Here is a 23032-nt window from a genome sequence, read left to right as displayed (position 1 = left end):
CATCGTTTCGCCCCGACCTCCTTTTTACGTCGATTTCTACGACTCGCCGCTACCGGGCCTGAGCGGATTCCTGCGGCGGCGCGATCCTCTGACGTTTTCTCCTCTAATAGGCCCGGAGCTGCGGCTGCAATTCGGAAGCCTAACTGGCCGCCCGCGCCTCCTCGGAGGTGAAGTGTACTGCGCTGATTGGCTGCGAGGCGCCGGCCGCGTGTGATGTCCCGAGCAGCGATTGGCTCTCGCCTGCTAGGGGCTTCTCTCCCGGGGACTCGGGACTCCCGGGAAGTGGACTGGCAGGGGAGGGGGCGAGCTAGCTGTAGCTCCGGACCGAGGAGACCCCGGTGTGAGGCGGCCTCTCAGCGCCGGGTGGGCTGGTGAGCCGACTCGGCGGCGGAGGAGTCTGTAAGGAACGCGTGGGCTAGGGACCGGCACAGAGGCCGGCACAGAGAAACCATGGCCCCGCAGAACCTGGGCACCTTCTGCCTGTTGCTGCTGTACCTCCTCGGGGCCGTGATCGCCGGGTGAGGAACAGGCACCCGCGGGCACGGGGCCCGTGAGTCGGTCAGTCTTGGCTGGGGTAGAGGGAGCGTTGCCAGACTGAGGGAGTGGAGAGGGGCGTTGCTGAGGTGAGGCGGTGGGGGCAGAAGAATGGCTGGTGTGGGCCAGGCCAGCGGGCTGGAGAGGAGAGCAGTGGGTGGCTCGAGTGAGAGGAGCTTAGGTCCAGAGGCCCTTAGAGCTAGAGTTGCCCAGAGGAGTGGGATTTGGATGCAGTGCCAGACACACTGTGGGGGTGGGGGTACTGCTGAGCTGGATGGAAAAGGGGACCATACCGTGTTGAGCCTGCATCGAGCCATCGGAGGGGCTGACATTAAAGTGGGTGGGTTATTTTGCGAGTCTGAGTGAAAATGTGAGAACAGGTAGGAAAGCCATGCTGGGACTAGAGGAAATTGGATTGAGGGAGCAAGGCAGACGCTTTGGAGAGTTCTTGAACTTCCCAGCTTCTTGAGATAATTGAACCTAAGCTGTCATCATGCCTCACTGTCTCTCTCCATGGTACATTCTTGAGAAGCTGAATAATCTTATGAGCGGGAAGAGCATTTCACCAACAGGTAGTGAGCTGGGATTCAAGGCCACCCACCTCACTTACGAATTATGTGACTCTGAAGGAACCACCTAAATTCTTATTTGTAACATGAGGGTAATAAGGTTCCTCCTGTAGGAAGGGAATAGGAGCACCTGAACTCTTAAGCATCCTTCCATCCTTTTAGATCCATGATCTTACAAGCCTGGTGACCACGGGATATGATCTGCCAGGCTCATATTTTAGAATGTGGGGAAATAGTAAAGTCTTAGCTTCTAACAATTCATAAGTTTCTCTAAATGGAGGAGGTGCTACTTAACAAAGCTTTAAAATTGAAAGTGCTTGTTATTTCTTAAAAGTTTTTTCCCCCGTGCACATCTGCTTAAACTTTGTTGTCTTCTTTATCTTGTGAAACATTTCAAATTTCTTAAAAATTAACTTCTAGGTAATGCTTGTTTTTCTTAGTATGTTTTTGTTAGTACTTAATTAAAGCAACACATACCCTAAGATATTTAAACAAATGTCAATATGACTACTGTTAATTCCTTAGCTTTAAACATCAGCCTTTTATAAAGAAGTCTTTTGGGAACTGTAATATTGATGCTAAACTATGCCAGTCATCTTTTCCCTGATTTTTTCTGAGCTGTTACTTAGCCATTTTATATTATTATTATAGTTATACTATTATATTGTTATTACATTACATTATTATTTTTGTATTATTCTAAGTGAGACTCATTCTTTAAACAGCTCTTTTGTTATTAATTTTAATGAACCTTTTGATTTAGTCCTTGTCATCAAGAGATGTCAGATGTTTGCAGATTTTTGGGAGGAAGCTAACGCATCTAACTTTCATGGAATCCCTTGGGAGTGACCATTTTACAAACTTCTACATGAAATGATTAAATGACTTTCCTAAAGTGGGACTAAGAGCTTATGGAATAATTTTCTCAGTGTGGTGGCTTATATCACCTGGCACCTCAATGCATTTTATCCCCACTACGTTTTAAAGTCACCATCGCTGCTACATTAGCGTGTCCATTGTGCACAACTTTCCCATCCCCTTTGTTGAGAAATGCATTTTCAGAATAACTTTCGGTGGCTCAGGTGACTCTGCCAAAAGGAGTAGGTGTTTGTGAGCATGTTTATTCATTTCATTCAATATATATATATATATATATATATATATATATATGTCTTCTATGGGCTACAGTCCCTGCTCTGAAAGTTTATTATACTCTGTTGTATCCATTGGCCCTTCTTGCAAAGATTCCTTTTGTAATTAATTTGGTTCAAGCATAGTCCCGTGCAAGGTGGTCAGTGGTCAGCCCTTATCTCCCACATACATATCATGCCATGTGTGTATTTGTAGCTTCTGAGACTTACAGGCTCCTGTATGTGGGCTTCAGCAGCTGTCTATAATTAAGACTTGACCATGACAAACTAGTATAACTACTAACAATGACTGCAAGATTGATATTTCCGCTTTTAGCAAAAAAACACACAACTCATACATCCAAATAGATGTTATTCTTTCTTCAGGACTCTTACTGGATTTTGGCTTAACCTCCATGTTAGCCTCTGAACTTAATTTCAGTCACTTCATGTTTAACATTTCAAACAAAGCTACTACTAGAACATTTATGCGATGTAATCTTGTAAAGAAAATCGCCCTTTGAGGTTGTCACTTGACCTTAGGAAACAGCCAGGAAACTTCTGTCTGTTACTAATAGAGGGAATGAAAAAGGAGAGTTAATTTGATTATACGGTTATTGGTTGAAAGTAACACATATGACCATAAATAATAGTTTTCTTGCCTGAAGATAGTTTTAAGAGAAGTATACCACAGATGTTTTGAATAATTTCAGCAAAGTTCAAAAAGTACATAGGCTGTCATTGTGATTGCTTCAATGTATAAGAACTCGTTACAAATTCCGAGGTTTCTCTTTGTAGTCATTCTTTTTTGTGCATCAAGTGTATATCTTCATTTTCCTACCTCTTCGCTCATTCACAGACCTAATGTAAAGGAAAAAATTTCACTTTGAAAAATGTAATGTATACTTCTTTAATGAAGTACCCTTTCCCTCTCCCTACTCCCCAGGCGAGATTTCTATAAGATCTTGGGGGTGCCTCGAAGTGCATCTATAAAAGACATTAAAAAGGCCTACAGGAAACTGGCCCTACAGCTTCACCCTGACCGGAACCCCGATGATCCTCGAGCTCAGGAGAAATTCCAGGATCTAGGTGCTGCTTATGAGGTGAGTCAGTAAAAAGGATGAAATAGGAATGAAACCTACAGTTACAGAAAAGACAGTGTAACACAGAGTAGCACTCCTTTCTTTCAGGTCACTTCTTTTTCAAAATAGACAATGGGTAAACGTAAAATCAGTGTTTGCTGTTATATTGTACATTAGCGTTAGCATACTGCCCTTTTCTGACTTTTCCCCAACAGTATTTGTTTTATTAAGGGGGGTCATGTTGAAAAAGATGAAAGAATGATTGATAGATTCAGGAGTAGACTGATCCTCAGTCGATCAGTTTGAGAGCTAGAGCCAGAAATAGAATCAAAATCTGAATGAAGATTGCAAATCCACATGCCCACGTGGACCAGACACACAGCGTGCAGGGCGGTTATAAGATAAAACATGACAGTGGCTACTCTGCCTCCATATTGGGATTCCCTATTAAAGGAACGATGAGGACTCTGACAAACTAAAGCCCTCTTGCCCCCTTTCAAGGGAAGCTGTTTTTCAACCCCAGCCAGTTTTTGCCATGTACAAATGGAAACATGGTGTTGCCATTTAAAAAAAAAACATGGTGTTTTTATTTTGAATTAAATGAGAAGTCATTTAATTTTTCAGGAGAAGTGCTAATCCAGATTTGTATGTACTTCTTTTGACTGGAACATTTTTGTAACTAATTTGATTTAAAGATTTCTTTTTTGTGCCGATCAAACAAAACACAGCTACAGTTTGCAATTTGCAAACTAATCTGGAGAGGAAGACACTTTCAATATCATCTCGTTTAATCTACACTAGGTCACCATAAAATATAGAGCTGGACATATTCTTATTTCCATTTTCTTTTTTTCATTTTTAATAACACTGAGGAATATTTGTTGAATGCTTAATAAATTATATACTATTTGAAAAACTTATACACAGACTCTTTCAACACTGTGGTGAAAAAATCTTATAAATAAGTTCTGATAATCTTTTGTCTATTTAAATTAGGAATTAGCTGTTTTTCTTTTTCTTTTTTTTTTTTTTTTTTTAATGTTTTTATTTATTTTTGAGACAGAGACCGAGCATGAGCAGGGGAGGGGCAGAGAGAGAGGGAGACACAGAATCCAAAGCAGGCTCCAGGTTCTGAGCTGTCAGCACAGAGCCTGACATGCTCTGGGGCTCAAACTCACGGACTGTCAGATCATGACCTGAGCTGAAGTCGGAGGCTTAACTGACTGAGCCACCTAGGTGCCCCAGGAGTTAGCTGTTTTTCATGTGCTGCAATTCACCTTTCCTCTAGAAATAGATTAAGAGATCAGGGTAGGGAGGGGTTCCAGGTTTAATGAGGTATAGTTGACAAAACTGTAAGATGTTTAAAGTGTATGTCATGATGATTTGATATATGTATATATTGTGAAAGGATTCTGCCCATGTAACTAACACGTCTGGCACCTCACTTGTCTCTTTTTATGGTGAGAACATTGAAATTCTGCTGTCTTGGCAGATTTCAGTTATACATTCCAGTGTCGTCATGCTAGTCACCATTGCTATTTTCTAGAAGGACACAGAAAAAAATAAACTCTGGAAGTTATGGAGCTAAAACTTTTGAATTCAAGTTAAATCCCTGGATAGTGAGAAGGCTGGAAACAAATCTGAAAAATACTTTAGTAGTCAGAAAAACCCAAAAGGAAGAGATCCCAAGGCCTAAGTTAAAGAATCCACTGACCTGAAACAGTGACTTATACCTAGGGGAAACATAGGCCTAATGGGGTCCCCCTTTTCCTGTTGATACCTTCAGGGATCCTGTAGGACCAAAATTCCTAACCTGGAACCCACAAATAAACTTGAGAGCGTTGGTGGATCCTCTTAAATTAGGCAGAACATTTTGTTTCTTGCTGATAATATAGATTCCATATTTTGCACTGTATTTCCCATGAATATTCCCATTGTTTGCTAAGAACCCAATAGTCCAAAATATTTTTTAGGGAAGCTGCTGCTAAGAATTTACCATGTTCTTTCAAGTCTACCATATTCTTTAGCTATGACCTAGGCAGGCTGTACATAAATCATTCATGAGATTGAAGATTATTTAACTCTAAGAACCTTTCTAGTCACTAGGTCTAATTTTCTTTTTTCTTTATATCATTCATTTGATTGCCTTTGGTCGGTAGATAAATTAGTGTTCATGAATCAAAATCCCAGTTAAGTTGAAGAGTATTTTGTGAATAGAAATTTGTCTTCTCTACGGAACTGGGGTTACTGTTGGCATTTTAATTAGTTGAGACTCTAGGTTGGTTGGCCAGTCAACTAAGAACCTTTCTTTCTTTTGAAATTAAAATAGCTTCTAAGACCATGGAATAAAATTGCATTCCTTAGAAGACAACTGAGGAAGAAGTGAATTACAATAGATAACTTTAAGGGCAGTTTTTTGGGGAGGGTTATTACAGAGACCTCTGCTGTCCGTAAAGAGGCTGACTTTAAAATAGTTTTTGTTTGGGGTTTTGAAATGGTGTTTCTTTTAGACCCATGTGTGGTATTCATTTCTTTGCAAGACCAGACCACAGTAGACTTGAAAGTAAAAATATTGAAACTGCAGATCACATGATGATAAGAATTTTGAGGTTTTGTGTTGTTGTTGTTTTTAAGTGAATTCTGCCCATTTCTACTTCCCTGAAGTAGCTTTTTTTTTTTTTTTTTTCCTTTTGAGGATATTTACCAAATATTCCTTTCCATGTGGTCTATCATAATGCTTTTAGTCAAGTACTCTGGTCACTTTTGGACTAACCCATCTGTCTTTCCTTTTAAGAGTGCTTTCTCTTGGGGCACCTGGGTAGCTCAGTCAGCTTAGGTCATGATCTCACAGTTCATGAGTTTGAGCCCCACATCAGGCTGTGTGCTGATAGCTCAGAGCCTGGAGCCTGCTTCAGATTCTGTGTGTGTGTCTCTCTCTCTGCCCTTCCCGTGCTCACGCTCTCTCTCTCTCTTTCTCTCTCTCTCTCTCTCTCTCTCTCTCTCTCTCTCAAAAATAAACATTAAGGGGCGCCTGGGTGGCTCAGTCAGTTAAGCGGCCAACTTCGGCTCAGGTCATGATCTCACGGTCCGTGAGTTCGAGCCCTGCGTCGGGCTCTGTGCTGACAGCTCAGAGCCTGGAGCCTGTTTCAGATTCTGTGTCTCCCTCTCTCTGACCCTCCCCCGTTCATGCTCTGTCTCTGTCTCAAAAATAAATAAATGTTAAAAAAAAAAAAATTAAAAAATAAACATTAAAAAAAGAAAAAAGAATGTTCTCTCTTATATACGCAATCTCTTTTAACATTTAAGATAAATTTAGAAAGATAAAATATTTTAGTGGCTCCTTACACATCATTCAGCCCTGAGCCAGAAGTGTGTCCTATTTATATATGCTAGTCAGGTCTTCCCTTTCTTTTGCTGAGTCAGCAAGCCCCATCTACTTCCAACCTCTTTTCCTGGGCCAGTGCAAGTATGGGTTTGAAATAACCCTTCAATCTGCTGTCTAAACAGAAGTTTTAAAATGACAAGGTATAAAGTTATTTAACTGTCAAAATTATATGTGTGCAAATACTTCAGATTTCTCTAAATAGATGGGAAGCTTTTTCTATCTCTCTCTCTCTCTTTTTTTTGGGGGGGGGGCATGTTGAAAGCAAATTTGAAAGAGTATGGAAGCTTATTTAGTTTTTATATTCTTCAAATGGGTCCAATCTTTTCAAGCTGTGAAATTGACCTTGAGCAGTCTTCATAGAGCAGTGTTTTGTTTTGTTTTTTACTTTCTGTAATTCAAACTCAGAAGATTACAAACTTAAACATACACATGTCAGAGAGCATTCTTCGACAAATGGATTTCTAGATACCGCCCAAAATAGAAAAGGGAATGTGAAAATAGAGCAGGATAGACCCTTCTGAAGGGCCATTTGATTCCCTTGACTTGTCAGTCTCCTAATGTGTATAACATGGAGGGGTATATATGATATGGACATGTAGGTAGGACTGAGCAGATTTTCATGCTGTCCTGATTTACTGCTTCTATCACTAATGGCAATCTGTCATAGTCCCATCCTAATTTATGGTTCAGAGAGCTACTGCCTCATACAGGTTAACTGCACAAGCACAAGAATCACACTGAATGGGAAGTAACCCTGAGGAATTCATCTCCCCTCTTTCCTGTTGCTGCCCTCACCTTCATAGCCACATTGCTTATCTCATATGGTTTTTATGTGACTAGGCGAATTTTGATAAATTGAAGACATGAGTTGAGCAGAGTAGAAGTTCCAAAATGAACAGTGCATCAAAGAATTCAGTCTGCTAAAGAAAATATAAACATGCCTTAATACATAGTGGAAACTGCATTCCACAAAAAACTTAGACCCAGTATCAGAGTTTAAAAAAAACATGAATGTACCTTCATCACATCTTGCCAACCCCTGCTCTTTTCCTCCACTGGCTTTTGTCCCCCAGGTTCTGTCAGACAGTGAGAAAAGGAAACAATATGATACTTATGGTGAAGAGGGATTAAAAGATGGGCATCAGAGCTCCCATGGAGACATTTTTTCACAGTAAGTAATTTGCCCATCTGCAAAGTATTTGTGTCTGAGAATGAATCATTCGGTCATTGTTAAAGATGTATCCCTGTTGCCTGCTTCAGAAGCTTTTGATGAAGAGTACAGCTCAACTGATTCTTGACCACAAGGTCAATCATCCTCCTCCCTGTGGGAATATACTCTTCTGTTTTCATAAAGCTCTAGAAAATACAGGTTCCTGTCCAGCCAACTGAATCAGTCAAGTTACCCTTGACAATGTTGGGGGCACTGTATGTTGTCCCCTCGCTGTCTTAGAATCTGCAAACCATTAATGAACTGAAATTATTTCTTATGAGCAGATAGAGAGCGAGAGATTTCTATTCCCATACCCAGAACTGCCTCTTTTTCATTCTATCAACAAGAGAGACAACTACAATAATCGGCATTGGTGGAAGGAATTAGAGTAGAGGCTTTTTGTCTCCTGTCGCACGTGGCTTTCCAGGAGTGCTGAGTGGCTGGGATAATAAACACCTTTCCCTCCCACTCTTTGAACCCCTCTTTGTTGAGCATTTGAATTTTTGTGTGCCCTGATGATGCCATATAAGATCTTAATCTGGGGTTTCAAATCAAGGTATAAACAAAAAGATGTTTGAGTATGCTTTTCTATGGGGAGAGGGTTTATTGCTTTCTTTAGATTCTTAAAGGGTTTTGTGAACCCTTTCCCAAAGAAGGTAAGAATCACTGTTGCACACAATAGTCTCCCCCATCTAGTATTTGGGGGTGACAGTAGATTTTTGTGTGGGTAATGTGGTTAGGAAATCCTTCTCTTCCCCAGGATTGATTTGGTTGTTTTAGCCTACTAGGAAGTGTCCCGTTCCCTTGACAATTAGAAGTGATACCTAGGGATGCCAGAAAGAGAGAAAACGCCATCTGTACCACCGCCCCCCCTCCTCAATCCTCCCTCTCTGTTTTTGTTGAAGTTTCAGGGAATCTATTCACCAAGGTTGGTTGGTGGGTGGGAAGTAGTTATCTAGCTGGCATCACTGTGCCAACATCTGAGGCTTCTTAACATCAAAAATTAACATTAAGATTAGAACACCTGCACATTTGAAGGTCATTGTATTAATTCAAAGTGATGCTTTTGTTACTTATAAAAACTGATTTTGATCTTGTAGAGATCAGAACGTCCTTTTTCTTAAGGTCCAGAATTGTACTAAGTCTGATGCTTTTTTAGTTTATTTAATTATGTACCCAAGAGTTTTGTACAGAACAGTAGCTTCTTTAATTAAAGCTAGTTTCTAAAAATTACACAAAGTGAACATTACAAGTGTTCAAAATTACCATTTGAGTCAGTATTACATGACTTTATATGTACTATGCCCTTTCTCGATAAGTCCATTATATCTTGATATTCCTTGATATTAAAACAGATTAGTAGGTCATTGATTATGCCCAACTTTGAATTCATGGATGCACTGTATGCACCGCATCATATGTCTGGACAATATGTAGTAAAAAGTAAAATTTTTCTGTGGGATATGGCAATACAGTTGTGTATGATGTATGACAAAAAATTGTGTGTGATGTATGACTCCAGTGTATTAAAAATGTCAGTTTTTATACAATATTATGTTGGTAGGACACAATATTGTATCAATGCGAAGAAAAATAATTGCAAGACATGAACTCTGATTTCTTTTCCTGATGATTTTTACACTTATCCACAGCTTCTTTGGAGATTTTGGTTTCATGTTTGGAGGAACCCCTCGTCAGCAAGACAGAAATATTCCAAGAGGAAGTGATATTATTGTAGATTTGGAAGTTACTTTGGAAGAAGTATATGCGGGAAATTTTGTGGAAGTAAGTTCCAACAACACAGCTATTCATATTAATTCCCAGAATTGTTCTTTTGACTAAAAGCAGGAAATCTCTGGGTACCTGCTCTGTCTTTCAGGGGTGGGGAGAGTGACCAGATGCACAGAATTGAGTTCATCATAATCCCAGGTTCATAATCCCATTGTTTCACGAACTCCTCACCCAGCCCAAGAACTAAATACAGCAAGACCATGTCCGTCTACCTCCACGTACTTCCCTATTCCATCCCCCTGCCTCCCCTTCAGAGGGAGCTCCTGTCCTGTGTTCTGTCTTTATTGTTCCCTTGGCACTCCTGTTTGTTTGTTGTATTACATGTACATGAATACCTGAGTAAGATATTGTTGTATTTTTATTGCTTTTGACTTCGTGTATGGTAGGATGCTATTTTTATAGTCTTTGGGACTGGCTTTTTTCACTATAGTGTCATCAAGATTGCTGCCTGTTGTTGCTGTAACATGTAATTCTGCTGAGTAGAATTTTATTGTGACCACGTTGTATCAGTAGGCACATAGGTTATTTCCAGTTTTTTTTTTTCCACTTCCCAATAGTGCTTTTGTGAACATTCTTATACACACATCCAGGTACATGTGAGCAAGAATTTCTCTTGGGTGCATATATGTGAGCGTGGAATTGCTGGGTAATATGAACCAACGTTCATTTGTACAAGATAATTCCGTATTGTTTTCTCAATTGATTAGTACCAGCACTTCCGCCAGCCAATTATAAGAGATCCTGTAGATTGCCACCTCTCTAAAACCGTGAATTGTTAGGCTTCTCAATATTTGCCTGTCAAATGGGTAAAAATGCTACCTCATTACGCTCTTGATTTGCATGTTCTCAACTAATTAGGATAAACTCTTTCATATGTTTGGTCTTTGTTGGCCATATGTGATAAAAATATAGCCTATCAGTTTGTAACTGGTGTGTTCATTATATCGAAGATTTGTTTAAATGAACAGAGGTAATTGATTTTAATGTGGCCAAATTTATCAGTCTTTTATGGTGAGTTTTTGTGTCTTGTGTAAGAAATTCTTCTCTGCCCTAAAATCAGAAAACGATTCACATAATATTTTCTACTAAAACTTCGGGATCTTTTAATTTGAGGTTATCTTTTTTTAGTCTTGGAAAATTTATCTCCATGTTTTCGGATATATAATCCTCTTTGTTGGCATTTCTGCCTCTATCTCCTAATTTTCTTATAAATATAAATATATAAGTGTATATATATATATTATATGTACATATATAATAAATATATATATATATATATATTTAATTCTGCTTCTTTAGCCTCCCCTGCTTTCTTCTAGAAGAGTGCCTTATTTGGGACTTCCAGCTCATTACTTCAGTCTTTAGCTATATCCATCCTAATAGTATCCCATTGCTGTGTTTTTATTTCAACTCGTATTTTTATACATAATATCTCTACTGGATTCTTACATTATTTCTTATTCTATTTCACTTTGCTGATGCCTTCCCTTATCTCCTTAAATATTACCATGCTTATTTTAAATTCTTGGTCTGTCTTCCCTAATACATTTGCTTAAAATATATGTTTTATCCAGTTTGTTGTCTTTTCTGGGGGGTGGGAGGTGGAGGGCATGTAGTCAGACCCCTCAGGTGTCTAGATGGTTTTTTGACCTTTGAGCTCATACTCCCTCCACCATGGGGATCAGCAACTTTCTTGCCCTGGGAGGGCATCTTGGGGCGAGCCCTTGCCTAGTGGTTCTAACTGTGTTTTATTTGTTTTCTGGGAGGGCTTTTTTCGTTCTTGTTTGCTGTCTGGGGTCTGTCTGTTTTGGAGGAGAGGGGGTCACCCAAACTTGTCCCAAGGCCGTTCAGGAGCAAGGCGACAGCAGAAAAGTCAACTGCTTTTCCCTGACACCTTCTCAGTGCCCCCTCTAGCCACCGCTGCCCCAAGATGCAGCCACCACGCTGCACACATACCGGTTCAGTACAGCCTTCTGTCTCTGAAGCTTTCTCACAAATTGTGTGTTATGATTATTGTTGCCTGGAATCGACGTCTTACAGTATTTCCAGGATTTGGGAGGAGCCAGCTGGTAGCCCACGTATATGTACCAGCTCGACAAGAAGCATTTTCTTTAGTTGTGGCTTCTGCTCTGAAGAGTTGAAAAAAGAGGACTGGACAATTACAGAGGATGCAGCTGTCTCGTCATACTGTTGTTCAGTCTGAAGGGTGAGAGAAAGGGCAGTGAAAGTATTTGGGCCGTCTCTCCTTCAAAAGCAAGATGGGTTGTTGGGTTGGGAGAAAAGAGGTGAGCCTGATTAACCCCCATGTTTCCTGCAGACCTGTTGTCTGCAGACATCACCGATATATACTGTGTACATCACTCTTTGCAGTTAGTGTGTCCCGAAACAAAAATCTATGTTGGTGACCTTGCTGTTTAAACGACTCTGTGGAAAATTCTTTTTCCGGGAAAAATTACCTTGAGAGAGAGCATAGTAGTTAAAAGCACGGACTCTGGAGCTAGACTGCCTGGTTTCGAACACTAGCTCTGCCATGTGCTAGTTATGTGACTTTGGTTGTGTTCCTGAACCTTTCTGTGCTTTCATACCCTCCCCTGTACAACGGAGACAGTAACACTACCTGCCTCATGAGCTGGTTGTGAGGACTGGATGAGTTCATACATGTAAAAGCGTTGCTTGCCTTGTAGTATGTGCTATAAAGTGTCTGCTCTAATTGCTGTTACTGTTGTCATTTATTCTGCTGACCTGGGCTTTCATATATTTGTAGGCTTTAAGGGATTTTTCTCCCAAACATTTGTGTCATCCTGCTGCCTGAGCACATGCCTTGTGATTCGATGTTTGGCTAACTAAACAGGCAAACACAGGAATACGTTTCTTCACGTGTACTGCTTCCCACATACCTTGAGCGATCGGCGTGTTTGATTGCAAGCAACTACAAAGAGATGATTATTGTGTCCCTTACATATTCAGTGTCTGAATTGAGATAACAGTGGGAAACAGCCCTGGATTGAGTTGCCTGAAACAAGGAAGTGTTTTCATTGGGTTTATCATAGGTAATGGTATGGTGGCAGCTAATATCAGCTTTTGAAGGCTGTGGTTGTTCTTCAGGCTGTGGTTTTGCTTTGCACGGCTCCGATTTCTTCAAGGATAGCAATTCTGTGAACTCCTTTAACTCAGCGGTGTTTTCTTGTGGCTCGGAAATGCCCATATCATACACGTTATTTTCTGGCCCTCTTCTGACTCCCCTCTCTCTTCTCCAGCTTCAGAATTTGAATCACTTAAGCATCCGTTTGCTTCATTCCTGTGGGGGGTCTGATTTGTAAGTCCACAGAGACTTCTGTTGGCGTCGGGTCTCCCTGAGGGGTAGCTTGCCAGAGAAGAGGAAGTTCTGGCATGGGCGTGTGTGCAGCCCTGATCAGTTGAGGAAACCAGAGGCTTTTTTACAGAGAGAGAAGCTGACGTTGTTTATGTGTTTCTAGGTAGTTAGAAACAAACCTGTGGCAAGGCAGGCTCCTGGCAAACGAAAATGCAACTGCCGGCAGGAGATGCGGACTACCCAGCTGGGCCCGGGGCGCTTCCAAATGACCCAAGAGGTGGTCTGTGATGAATGCCCTAATGTCAAGTAAGTGGAGCGCTTTCTTTGTTCCACCAAGAGACACTCGAATCATGTCATTTGTCTGATAAAATGCTAAGGTCTAGATCTAGATTTTCCCCTATCTTTCCATACCCTTCTTTCACACGCTCTCAAGTTCTACCAGAGGATGGAACAAAGACATGTACATTTTTATATTTCCCAAAAGTATTTCTTCTAAATATTGCCTTCTGTGTTTCTGAACTAATAAGCAGCACCCTTTATTTCTGAATATCCTCCTCAAATGTTAATGTTTCATTTTTCCCACTCAGAATATTAGAGCAGTCCTATATGTCTAGCTAACATTTCAGATTAGAGAAAGACTCTTTGCTGATTATGTTAGGAACACAACTATTTAAACAGTATGATATATATATATATATATCCTGGGATCCTGGGATCCTGGGATCAGGAAAGATATCCGATAGGACAAACTTTGCTGCTGATTCTTGATAAACATGACCATGTGGTTCCAGGTGCCCTTTATGTAAGTGTGAGTAGTTTACTCTGTTATTGATCACATGGCTCAAAGTAATCAGTCTACTGCAGGTTTCTTCGGAGGCAAGTTACAAGATTATGTAAGGTAGAGTAGCTTTGCCCTAGCTTTTGGCAAATAGAAGATGTAAATGGATCTCAGATGGCTTTGTCAACTAGAGGTACAGAACAGTCTTCCAAGAAACGACTCTGATAGAACAGAAAAAAAATTAATTATGTGTATCTGGGGTTTGGTTTGTATTTTCATTTTTTTTCTTTCTAAATTCTCTTTGTCTCAGACTAGTGAATGAAGAACGAACGCTGGAGGTAGAAATAGAACCTGGGGTGAGAGATGGCATGGAGTATCCCTTTATTGGGGAAGGTGAGATGTTGATATTGATGTTTTACTGTCCTCACTTTCTATTCCCTGGGTGCTTGTAAATGCCTCCCACCCCCACCTCACACCCTATCCTAATGGCCACATAGTAAATGCACATATCATGTCCCACAGTCTTTTGTCCGGTTTAAACCTTTCAGGACCTTCGTGGTTGTCCACGTTAAGCCATAGCATTACAGTTTATCTTTTGAATATAATGGCCAAACGTTACCACTTAGTAACTTTTTATCTAGTAGCCTAAGTTATATCAAAATTTAAGGTGTCCAGGGGTGCTGGGTGGCTCAGTTGGTTGAGCGTCCCAACTCTTGATTTCAACTCAGATCGTGATCTTAACAGTTTGTGAGACTGAGCCCCCACATCGGGCTTTGCACTGACAGCTTGGAACCTGCTTGGGATTCTCTCTCTGCCTCCCCTGCTTGTGCTCTCTCTCCCCATATAAATAAATAAACTTAAAAAAAATCTGTTTAATAAATAAAGAAATAGAGTGTCCAGACCTTAATGGATTAATTTTAACTCAGCAATGAAAGATGTGTAGCTCTACTTGACATTGATAAGATACTCTCAGACCTCCCCTTGAGGTTAAATTTAAAACTCCAAAAAAAAAAAAAAAAGAAGCTTTAAGACTTCAGGTTCAAGAAATCAATGAGTCTTTCTTTGTTTAGGAAACAGGTCAAGTTGTTTATTGCTGTGCCTGAGACACAGGTGATCTTTACTAATAATCCGAAACTTGATATAACCAGTTAGAGATACTGCTTTCATGGGTAGATTTGGTAGGCAACACCCAAGGTAATGGATTTGAAAAATTCTCTCAACTGCGGATAGATTTGCAGTGTTCAACTTGTGTGACTTACAACATGCCGTCATCTCTTCTGATTAGGTGAGCCTCACGTGGATGGAGAGCCAGGAGACCTGCGGTTCCGAATCAAAGTTGTCAAGTACGTGATCTGATTTTGGAGTCCCTCTCTTTAGCCCCCGCTTTTCAGATGAGTTAGATTAGAGAATCTGGATAGCCACCAGGACATGGCTAGACTTTTTCCTCTGTTTCATGCACTTAAATGCCTTAATGATCATTTGTAACTCTACAACAATACTAAAAATTAGGGGTTGGGGCCTAGGATTGAGCCATTATATATTTACTCACGACCTACAAATCCAAAAGATGTTGGGAGGAAAGAACTGATAAAACAAGTAAGGAGTTGTAATAGAGAGGCAAATACAAGTGGTATTCAAGGAGACCAGACCTGAGATTTCGACTGAGGAAGCATGGCACCATACAAGACTGGAGGACTCTACATAGAAAGAACCTTCTATTACATGATATGCAGTTTTTCTTCAGCATGAAGTGCCGCTTATACAAGAATTTTGCCTGGGACTCAAGCTTTCTTGTTTATTATTTCTCTCTTGTTACCACTTTGTTTTTGTTTTTTGATGAAGGATTAATATCTTTATTTTTTTTTTATTTAAATTTTAGTTAACATACAGTGCAATATTGGTTTCAGGAGTAGAATACAGTGATTCATCACTTATATACAACACCCAGTGCTCATCCCAGCAAGTGCCCCCCTTAATGCCCATCACCCATGTAGCCCATCTCCCACCCAGCTCCCTCCATCGACCCTCAGTTTGTTCTCTATCATTAAGAATCTCTTGTGGTTTGTTTCCCTCTCTTCTCCTTTTTCCCTCCTTCCCATATGTTCATCTGTTTTGTTTCTTAAATTCCACACATGAGTGAAATCATATGGTATTTGTCTTTCTCTGATTAATTTACTTTGCTTAGCATACTACATTCTGGCTCCATCCACATCATTGCAAATGGCAAGATTTCATTCTTTTTGGTGGCTGAGTAATATTTGATTGTGTGTGTGTGTGCGTGTGTGTATTGGAAGGCAACTGAGCACACCTTCTGCCAGGACCTACTAAAGGAAAGAAAAACCTGTGGGAAAGTGTGTGACCTGTGAAGTGGTGTATTGTCACATAGTTTATTTGAACTTGAGACCATTGTAAGCATGACCCCAACCTACCACCCTATTTTTACATACCCAAGTTCTAATAACTCTCAAATCCAGGGTTTTATTCAAACTCTGTTGAGGCATTTTACTAACTTCATTCCCTTTTTGGTCTGTGAGACACTTTAGAATTTTCTAACGGAGTTTACTGTTATTTAAAAATTTCAAGTTCTTTTCCACAAATGCCACCAGCAGATTATAATTTTATCAACAACACTATCTCCTTTTAATGCCACCAGACTTAGATCTGCATCATTCATGGTATAAATTTTACTCTTACAATATAATTACCATCTCTCTCTTAAAATGAGATCAGGTTAGCAAATGATATAACAGCTTTGTTGTTGTTGTTCTTGTTGTTTTTTCAAGACAAAGGCAAGCTTCCCTAAGCTTGAATTTATAGTTATTAAAAAAGAAAATAAATTTTAAAAAAAAGACAAAAAAATAATATCGTGGGCAATAAAAAATTATTTTAAACAAAACAAAAATACACAGACACATACACACACACACACACCCCTTCTTTATTCATCAGTTGATGGACATTTGGGCTCTCTCCATAGTTTGGCTATTGTTGGTAGTGCTGCTTTAAACATTGGGAGCATGTACCCCTTCGAATCTGTGTTTTTGTATCCTTTGGTTAAATACCTAATAGTGCAATTGCTGAATCTTAGAGTAGTTCTATTTTTAGTTTGTTTTTTTTTTTAATATGAAATTTGTGGTCAAATTGGTTTCCATACAACACCCAGTGTTCATTCTAACAGGTGCCCTCCTCAATACCCATCACCCACCCTCCCCTTCCTCCCACCCCCCATCAACCCTCAGTTTGTTCTCAGTTTTTAAGAGTTTCTTATGGTTTGGCTTCCTCCCTCTCTAACTTTTTTTTTTTTTTCTTCTTCCCCTCCCCCATGGTTTCTCAGGATCCACATAAGAGTGAAAACAATGCTATTGCTGGGTCATAGGGTAGATCTATTTTTAATTTTTTGAGGAACCTCCACACTGTTTTCCAGAGCGGCTGCACCAGTTTGCATTCCCACCAACAGTGCAAGAGGGTTCCCATTTCTCCGCATCCTTTCCAGCATCATCTCCTGATTTGTTCATTTTAGCCACTCTGACTGGTGTGAGGTGGTATCTGAGTGTGGTTTTGATTTGTATTTCCCTGATGAGGAGTGACGTTGAGCATCTTTTCATGTGCCTGTTGGCCATCTGGATGTCTTCTTTTTTAACGTTTATTTATTTTTGAGACAGAGAGAGACAGAGCTTTAACGGGGGAGGGTCAGAGAGAGAGGGAGACACAGAATCTGAAACAGGCTCCAGGCTCTGAACTGTCAGCACAGAGCCCAACGCGGGGCTCAGACTCACAGACCGCAAGATCATGACCTGAGCCGAAGTCGGACGCTTAACCAACTGAGCCACCCAGGCACCCCTGGATGTCTTCTTTAGAGAAGTGTCTGTTCATGTTTTCTGCCCATTTCTTCACTGGATTATTTGTTTTTTGGGTGTGGAGTTTGGTGAGTTCTTTATAGATTCTGGATGCTAGCCCTTTGTCTGATATGTCATTTGCAGATATCTTATCCCATCCCATTGGTTGCCTTTTGGTTTTGTCGATTGTTTCCTTTGCAGTGCAGAAGCTTTTTATCTTCATGAGGTCCCAATAGTTCATTTTTGCTTTTAATTCCCTTGCCTTTGGAGATGTATCAAGTAAGAAATTGCTGCGGCTGAGGTCAGAGAGGTTTTTTCCTGCTTTCTCCTCTAAAGTTTTGATGGTTTCCTGTCTCACATTCAGGTCCTTTATCCATTTTGAGTTTATTTTTGTGAATGGTGTAAGAAAGTGGTCTAGTTTCATTCTTCTACATGTTGCTGTCCGGTTCTCCCAGCACCATTTGTTAAAGAGACTGTCTTTTTTCCATTGGATATTCTTTCCTGCTTTGTCAAAGATTAGTTGGCCATCCTTTTTGTGGGTCCAATTCTGGAGTCTCTATTCTATTCCATTGGTCTATGTGTCTGTTTTTGTGCCAATACCATGCTGTCTTGATGATTACAGCTTTGTAGTAGAGGCTAAAGTCTGGGATTGTGATGCCTCCTGCTTTGGTCGTCTTCTTCAATTTTACTTTAGCTATTTGGGGTCTTTTGTGGTTCCATACAAATTTTAGGATTGCTTGTTCTAGCTTCGAGAAGAATGCTGGTGCAATTTTGATTGGGATTGCATTGACTGTGTAGATAGCTTTGGGTAGTATTGACATTTTGACAATATTTATTCTTCCAATCCATGAGCACGGAATGTTTTTCCATTTCTTTATATCTTCTTCAATTTCCTTCATAAGCTTTCTATAGTTTTCAGCCTACAGATCTTTTACATCTTTGGTTAGGTTTATTCCTAGGTATTTTATGATTCTTGGTGCAAGTGTGAATAGGATCAGTTTCTTTATTTGTCTTTCTGTTGCTTCATTATTAGCGTATAAGAATGCAGCTGATTTCTGTACATTGATTTTGTATCCCGCGACTTTGCTGAATTCATGTATCAGTTCTAGCAGACTTTTGGTGGAGTCTGTCAGGTTTTCCATGTATAATATCATGTCATCTGCAAAGAGTGAAAGCTTGACTTCATCTTTGCCAATTTTGATGCCTTTGATTTCCTTTTGTTGGCTGATTGCTGATGCTAGAACTTCCAACACTATGTTAAACAACAGCGGTGAGCGTGGACATCCCTGTCGTGTTCCTGACCTCAGGGGGAAAGATCTCAGTATTTCCCCATTGAGGATGATATTAGCTGTGGGCTTTTCATAAATGGCTTTTATGATGTTTGAGTATGTTCCTTCTATCCCAACTTTCTTGAGGGTTTTTATTAAGAAAGATGCTGAATTTTATCAAATGCTTTTTCTGCATCGATTGACAGGATCATATGGTTCTTTTCTTTTATTAATGTGATGTATCACATTGATTGATTTGCGAATGTTGAACCAGCCCTGCAGCCCAGGAATGAATTCCACTTGATCATAGTGAATAATTCTTTTCATATGCTGTTGAATTCAATTTGCTAGTATCTTATTGAGAATTTTTACATCCATATTCATCAGGGATATTGGCCTGTAGTTCTTTTTTTTTTTTTTTTTTTTTTTTTTTGCTGGGTTTCTGTCTGGTTTGGGAATCAAAGTAATGCTGGCTTCATAGAATGAGTCTGGAAGTTTTCCTTCCCTTTCTATGTTTTGGAACAGCTTGAGAAGGATAGGTATTATCTCTGCTCTAAATGTCTGGTAGAATTCCCCAGGAAAGCTGTCTGGTCCTGGACTCTTATTTGTTGGGAGATTTTTGATAACTGATTTAATTTATTTGCTGGTTATGGGTCTGTTCAAGTTTTCTACTTCTTCCTGTTTGAGTTTTGGAAGTGTGTGGGTGCTTAGGAATTTGTCCATTTTTTCCAGGTTGTCCAGTTTGTTGGCATATAATTTTTTATAGTATTCCCTGATAATTGCTTGTATTTCTGAGGGATTGGTTGCAATAATTCCATTTTCATTCATGAATGTGGTAATTGCAGGGGATTTTAATACTCCACTTACAGCAATGGATAGATCATCTAGACAAAGAATCAATAAAGAAATAAGGGCCCTGAATGATACATTGGATCAGATGGACTTGACAGATATATTTAGAACTCTGCATCCCAAAGCAACAGAATATACTTTCTTCTCAAGTACACATGGAACATTTTCCAAGATAGATCACATACTAGGTCACAAAACAGCCCTTCCTAAGTATAAAAGAATTAAGATCATACCATGCACACTTTCAGACCACAATGCTATAAAACTTGAAATCAACCACAGGAAAAAATCTGGAAAACCTCCAAAAGCATGGAGGTTAAAGAACACCCTACTAAAGAATGAATGGGTCAACCAGGCAATTAGAGAAGAAATTAAAAAATATATGGAAACAAATGAAAATGAAAATACAACAATCCAAATGCTTTGGGATGCAGCAAAGGCAGTCCTGAGAGGAAAATACATTGCAATCCAGGCCTATCTCAAGAAACAAGAAAAATCCCAAATACAGAACCTAACAGCATACCTAAAGGAACTAGAAGCAGAACAGCAAAGACACCCCAAACCCAGCAGAAGAAGAGAAATAATAAAGATCAGAGCAGAAATAAACAATATAGAATCTAAAAAAATCTGTAGAGCAGATCAATGAAACCAAGAGTTGGTTTTTTGCAAAAATAAACAAAATTGATAAACCTCTAGCCAGGCTTATTTTTAGTTTCTTGAGGAGCCTCCATACTGTTTTCCAGAGCAGCTGCACCGGTTTTTATTCCCGCCAACAATAGAAGAGTTTCTCCGTATCTTCACCAACACCTGTTGTTTCTTGTATTGTTAATTTTAGCCATTCTGACAGGTGTGAGGTGGTATCTCATCGTGGTTTTGATTTGTATTTCCCTGATGATGAGTGATATTGAGCATCTTTTCATGTGTCTGTTAGCCATCTGGATGTCTCCTTTGGAAAAGTGTCTGTTCATGTCTTCTGCCCATTTAATTCACTGGGTTGTTTATGTCTTGAGTGTTGAGTCTGATAGGTTTTGATCTGATAGATCTTCATCAGATAAGTCATTTGCAAATACAGTAAAACCTTGTTCTGGAAACATACTTGTAATCCAGAGCACTTGTATATCAAAGCGAATTTTCTGTAGTCTAATTACTCGTAGTTTTACTTATGTGCTTTGCCTTCTGATGTTTCTAAGCTCCTTAAACATAGGGTATAATAAATTTTACACAACTTTATATTTTTCAGTTAATACTATCCACAGAGGAATGTCTAGTAAATGCCTGTTGTTTCAAAGAGTGGTATTCATCCTTTCCCAAGATTTTTCTAAAAACCCTTTGAATGTTTTCCAAAGATGGAAGTCTTTTATTTTTGCCTTGTTCTGTTTTTAGGCACCCAATATTTGAAAGGAGAGGAGATGATTTATATACAAACGTGACAATCTCACTAGTCGAGTCTCTGGTGGGCTTTGATATGGATATTACTCACTTGGATGGCCACAAGGTAAACAGACCATTTTCCTGCTTCCTCCATGTGGATGGTTTTGAGATTATGTGTTTGGTTTTTCTTTTTATGTGGAAAACCTATTTCTTTGGCTTTCAATGCCCTGATGATGGTTCCCTGTCCCTTTATCCTTGCTGCCGTGCTGAGCTGTGACATGAACTCTGGGCACCAGTGTTCACTAGAAGCCGTGTGTCGTACTTCAAAAGTACCCATCCTACTCCAGCCCATTCCCTTTTGCTTTCTAGGTACATATTTCCCGGGATAAGATCACCAGACCAGGAGCCAAGCTATGGAAGAAAGGAGAAGGGCTCCCCAACTTTGACAACAACAACATTAAGGGCTCTTTGATAATCACTTTCGATGTAGATTTTCCAAAAGAACAGTTAACAGAGGAAGCAAGAGAAGGTGAGCGGTCTAATGAGAGAGAGAGTACGTGCGTATATGTGGTATATGCATATGAGAACAGCGGTTAAAAAGGGGCAATAAAAACAAAACTCTCCAGTGACATCATGCATCAACCACTAACCCTACTGCAGACGGAACTAGGAATTGGACTTGACTTTCTGTAAAAGACATATTCAAAATTCTTCTGTCACTGTGTTAAAAAAAAAAGGTTGGGTGTGCTGGGCTTTAAAACTTGGGGTGTCTGGACCAAACTGTAGAGGGAAGGGTGAGGTATACATTAGAAGGCCTAGAGGCCTTAGGATGGTGTCTGCGATGGCTGATGAGGGAAGGGCCCAGTTGGTGTGTCCTAAATAATAAGAGGAAAGAGAACGGTGGAAGAGGTCAAAACTGAAAAGAAGACAAAGAGGAGGGAATGGAAGACAACTGAAGAGCTTTCTTTCCATTTTGATGGCCTCTTCTCACTTCTCATTTGGTAGGGCTTTGTGGGATTATGTGTGGTATGTGTGCTTAAGCACCAGAAAGTCATGAGGGGCTGTCTTGGACTTACATGTGCGTGTGGGGGGTGAAGGTATCCACATGCAATGAACTTGAACAATTCAGATCCGTTGTTGTCATGTGGCCTTTTGTGAGCCTCTGCGTGAAACATGCTCTTCGAACTCTACAGAAGTGACATTTTTGTTGATGGAATCATTTGTTCCTTCTTTCTTCAGGTATCAAACAGCTACTGAAACAAGGATCAGTGCAGAAGGTATACAATGGACTGCAAGGATATTAAGAGTGAATAAAATTGGACTTTGTTTAACATAAGTGAATCAGCGATATTTATTATCAACGGGTTTTTGTGTGTGTGTGTGTGTGTTTGTTCTTATTTTCAATATGCAAGTTTGGCTTAATTTTTTTCTCCTGATGATTGTCATGAAATGAGCAAGAGGGTTTAAGAATTTGTCCATTTGTATTCAGAAAAGAATGACCAGCAAAAGGTTTAATAATACCTCTCCCTTTGGGGATTAATGTCTGGTGCTGCTGGCTGAGTTTCAAGAATTAAAGCTGCAAGAGGACTCCAGGAGCAAAAGAAACACAATATAAAGGGTTGGAGTTCATTGTTAGCTGTTTCATTCAAAATGCCAACTGGAGAAGTCTGTTTTTAAATACATTTTGTTGCTATTTTTTTCTTGACTCCTGTTTCTTGTTGGTTTAGCTACACTGTTGTCCTTCCATCCCATCTGGTCACTTTCCCTTGATCTACCCTGTGTCCCCCTGGGCTCCTGCGGGCTAGTCGGCTTGACCTCCCATCAGCCAAGATGGACCCACAAACCTGCAAAAAGGGTGGTAATGATCCAGTCCCCATACCCAATTAAACGCACATAGTATCTTCTAGACAGGA

The 23032-nt window shown here is 39.9% G+C and overlaps 1 protein-coding gene across 1 annotated transcript; it reads left to right on the top strand.

Moving 5' to 3' along the window:
• Positions 1-220: 220 nt before the first annotated feature.
• On the top strand, positions 221-22824 carry DNAJB11 (DnaJ heat shock protein family (Hsp40) member B11). The gene is made up of 10 exons (XM_015064333.3): positions 221-518; positions 3180-3336; positions 7774-7871; positions 9563-9695; positions 13178-13320; positions 14103-14185; positions 15078-15135; positions 21132-21243; positions 21489-21648; positions 22359-22824. Exons 1-10 carry the CDS (start codon positions 451-453, stop codon positions 22421-22423), a joined length of 1077 nt encoding a protein of 358 aa, XP_014919819.1. The 5' UTR covers positions 221-450; the 3' UTR covers positions 22424-22824.
• The last annotated feature ends 208 nt before the right edge of the window (positions 22825-23032 follow it).

The sequence above is a fragment of the Acinonyx jubatus genome, chromosome C2, assembly GCF_027475565.1.
Source record: "Acinonyx jubatus isolate Ajub_Pintada_27869175 chromosome C2, VMU_Ajub_asm_v1.0, whole genome shotgun sequence".
Classification (NCBI taxonomy): domain Eukaryota; kingdom Metazoa; phylum Chordata; class Mammalia; order Carnivora; family Felidae; genus Acinonyx; species Acinonyx jubatus.
The sequence above is the reverse complement of the archived record's forward strand: the minus strand, read 5'-3'. Positions and strand labels throughout refer to the sequence as shown.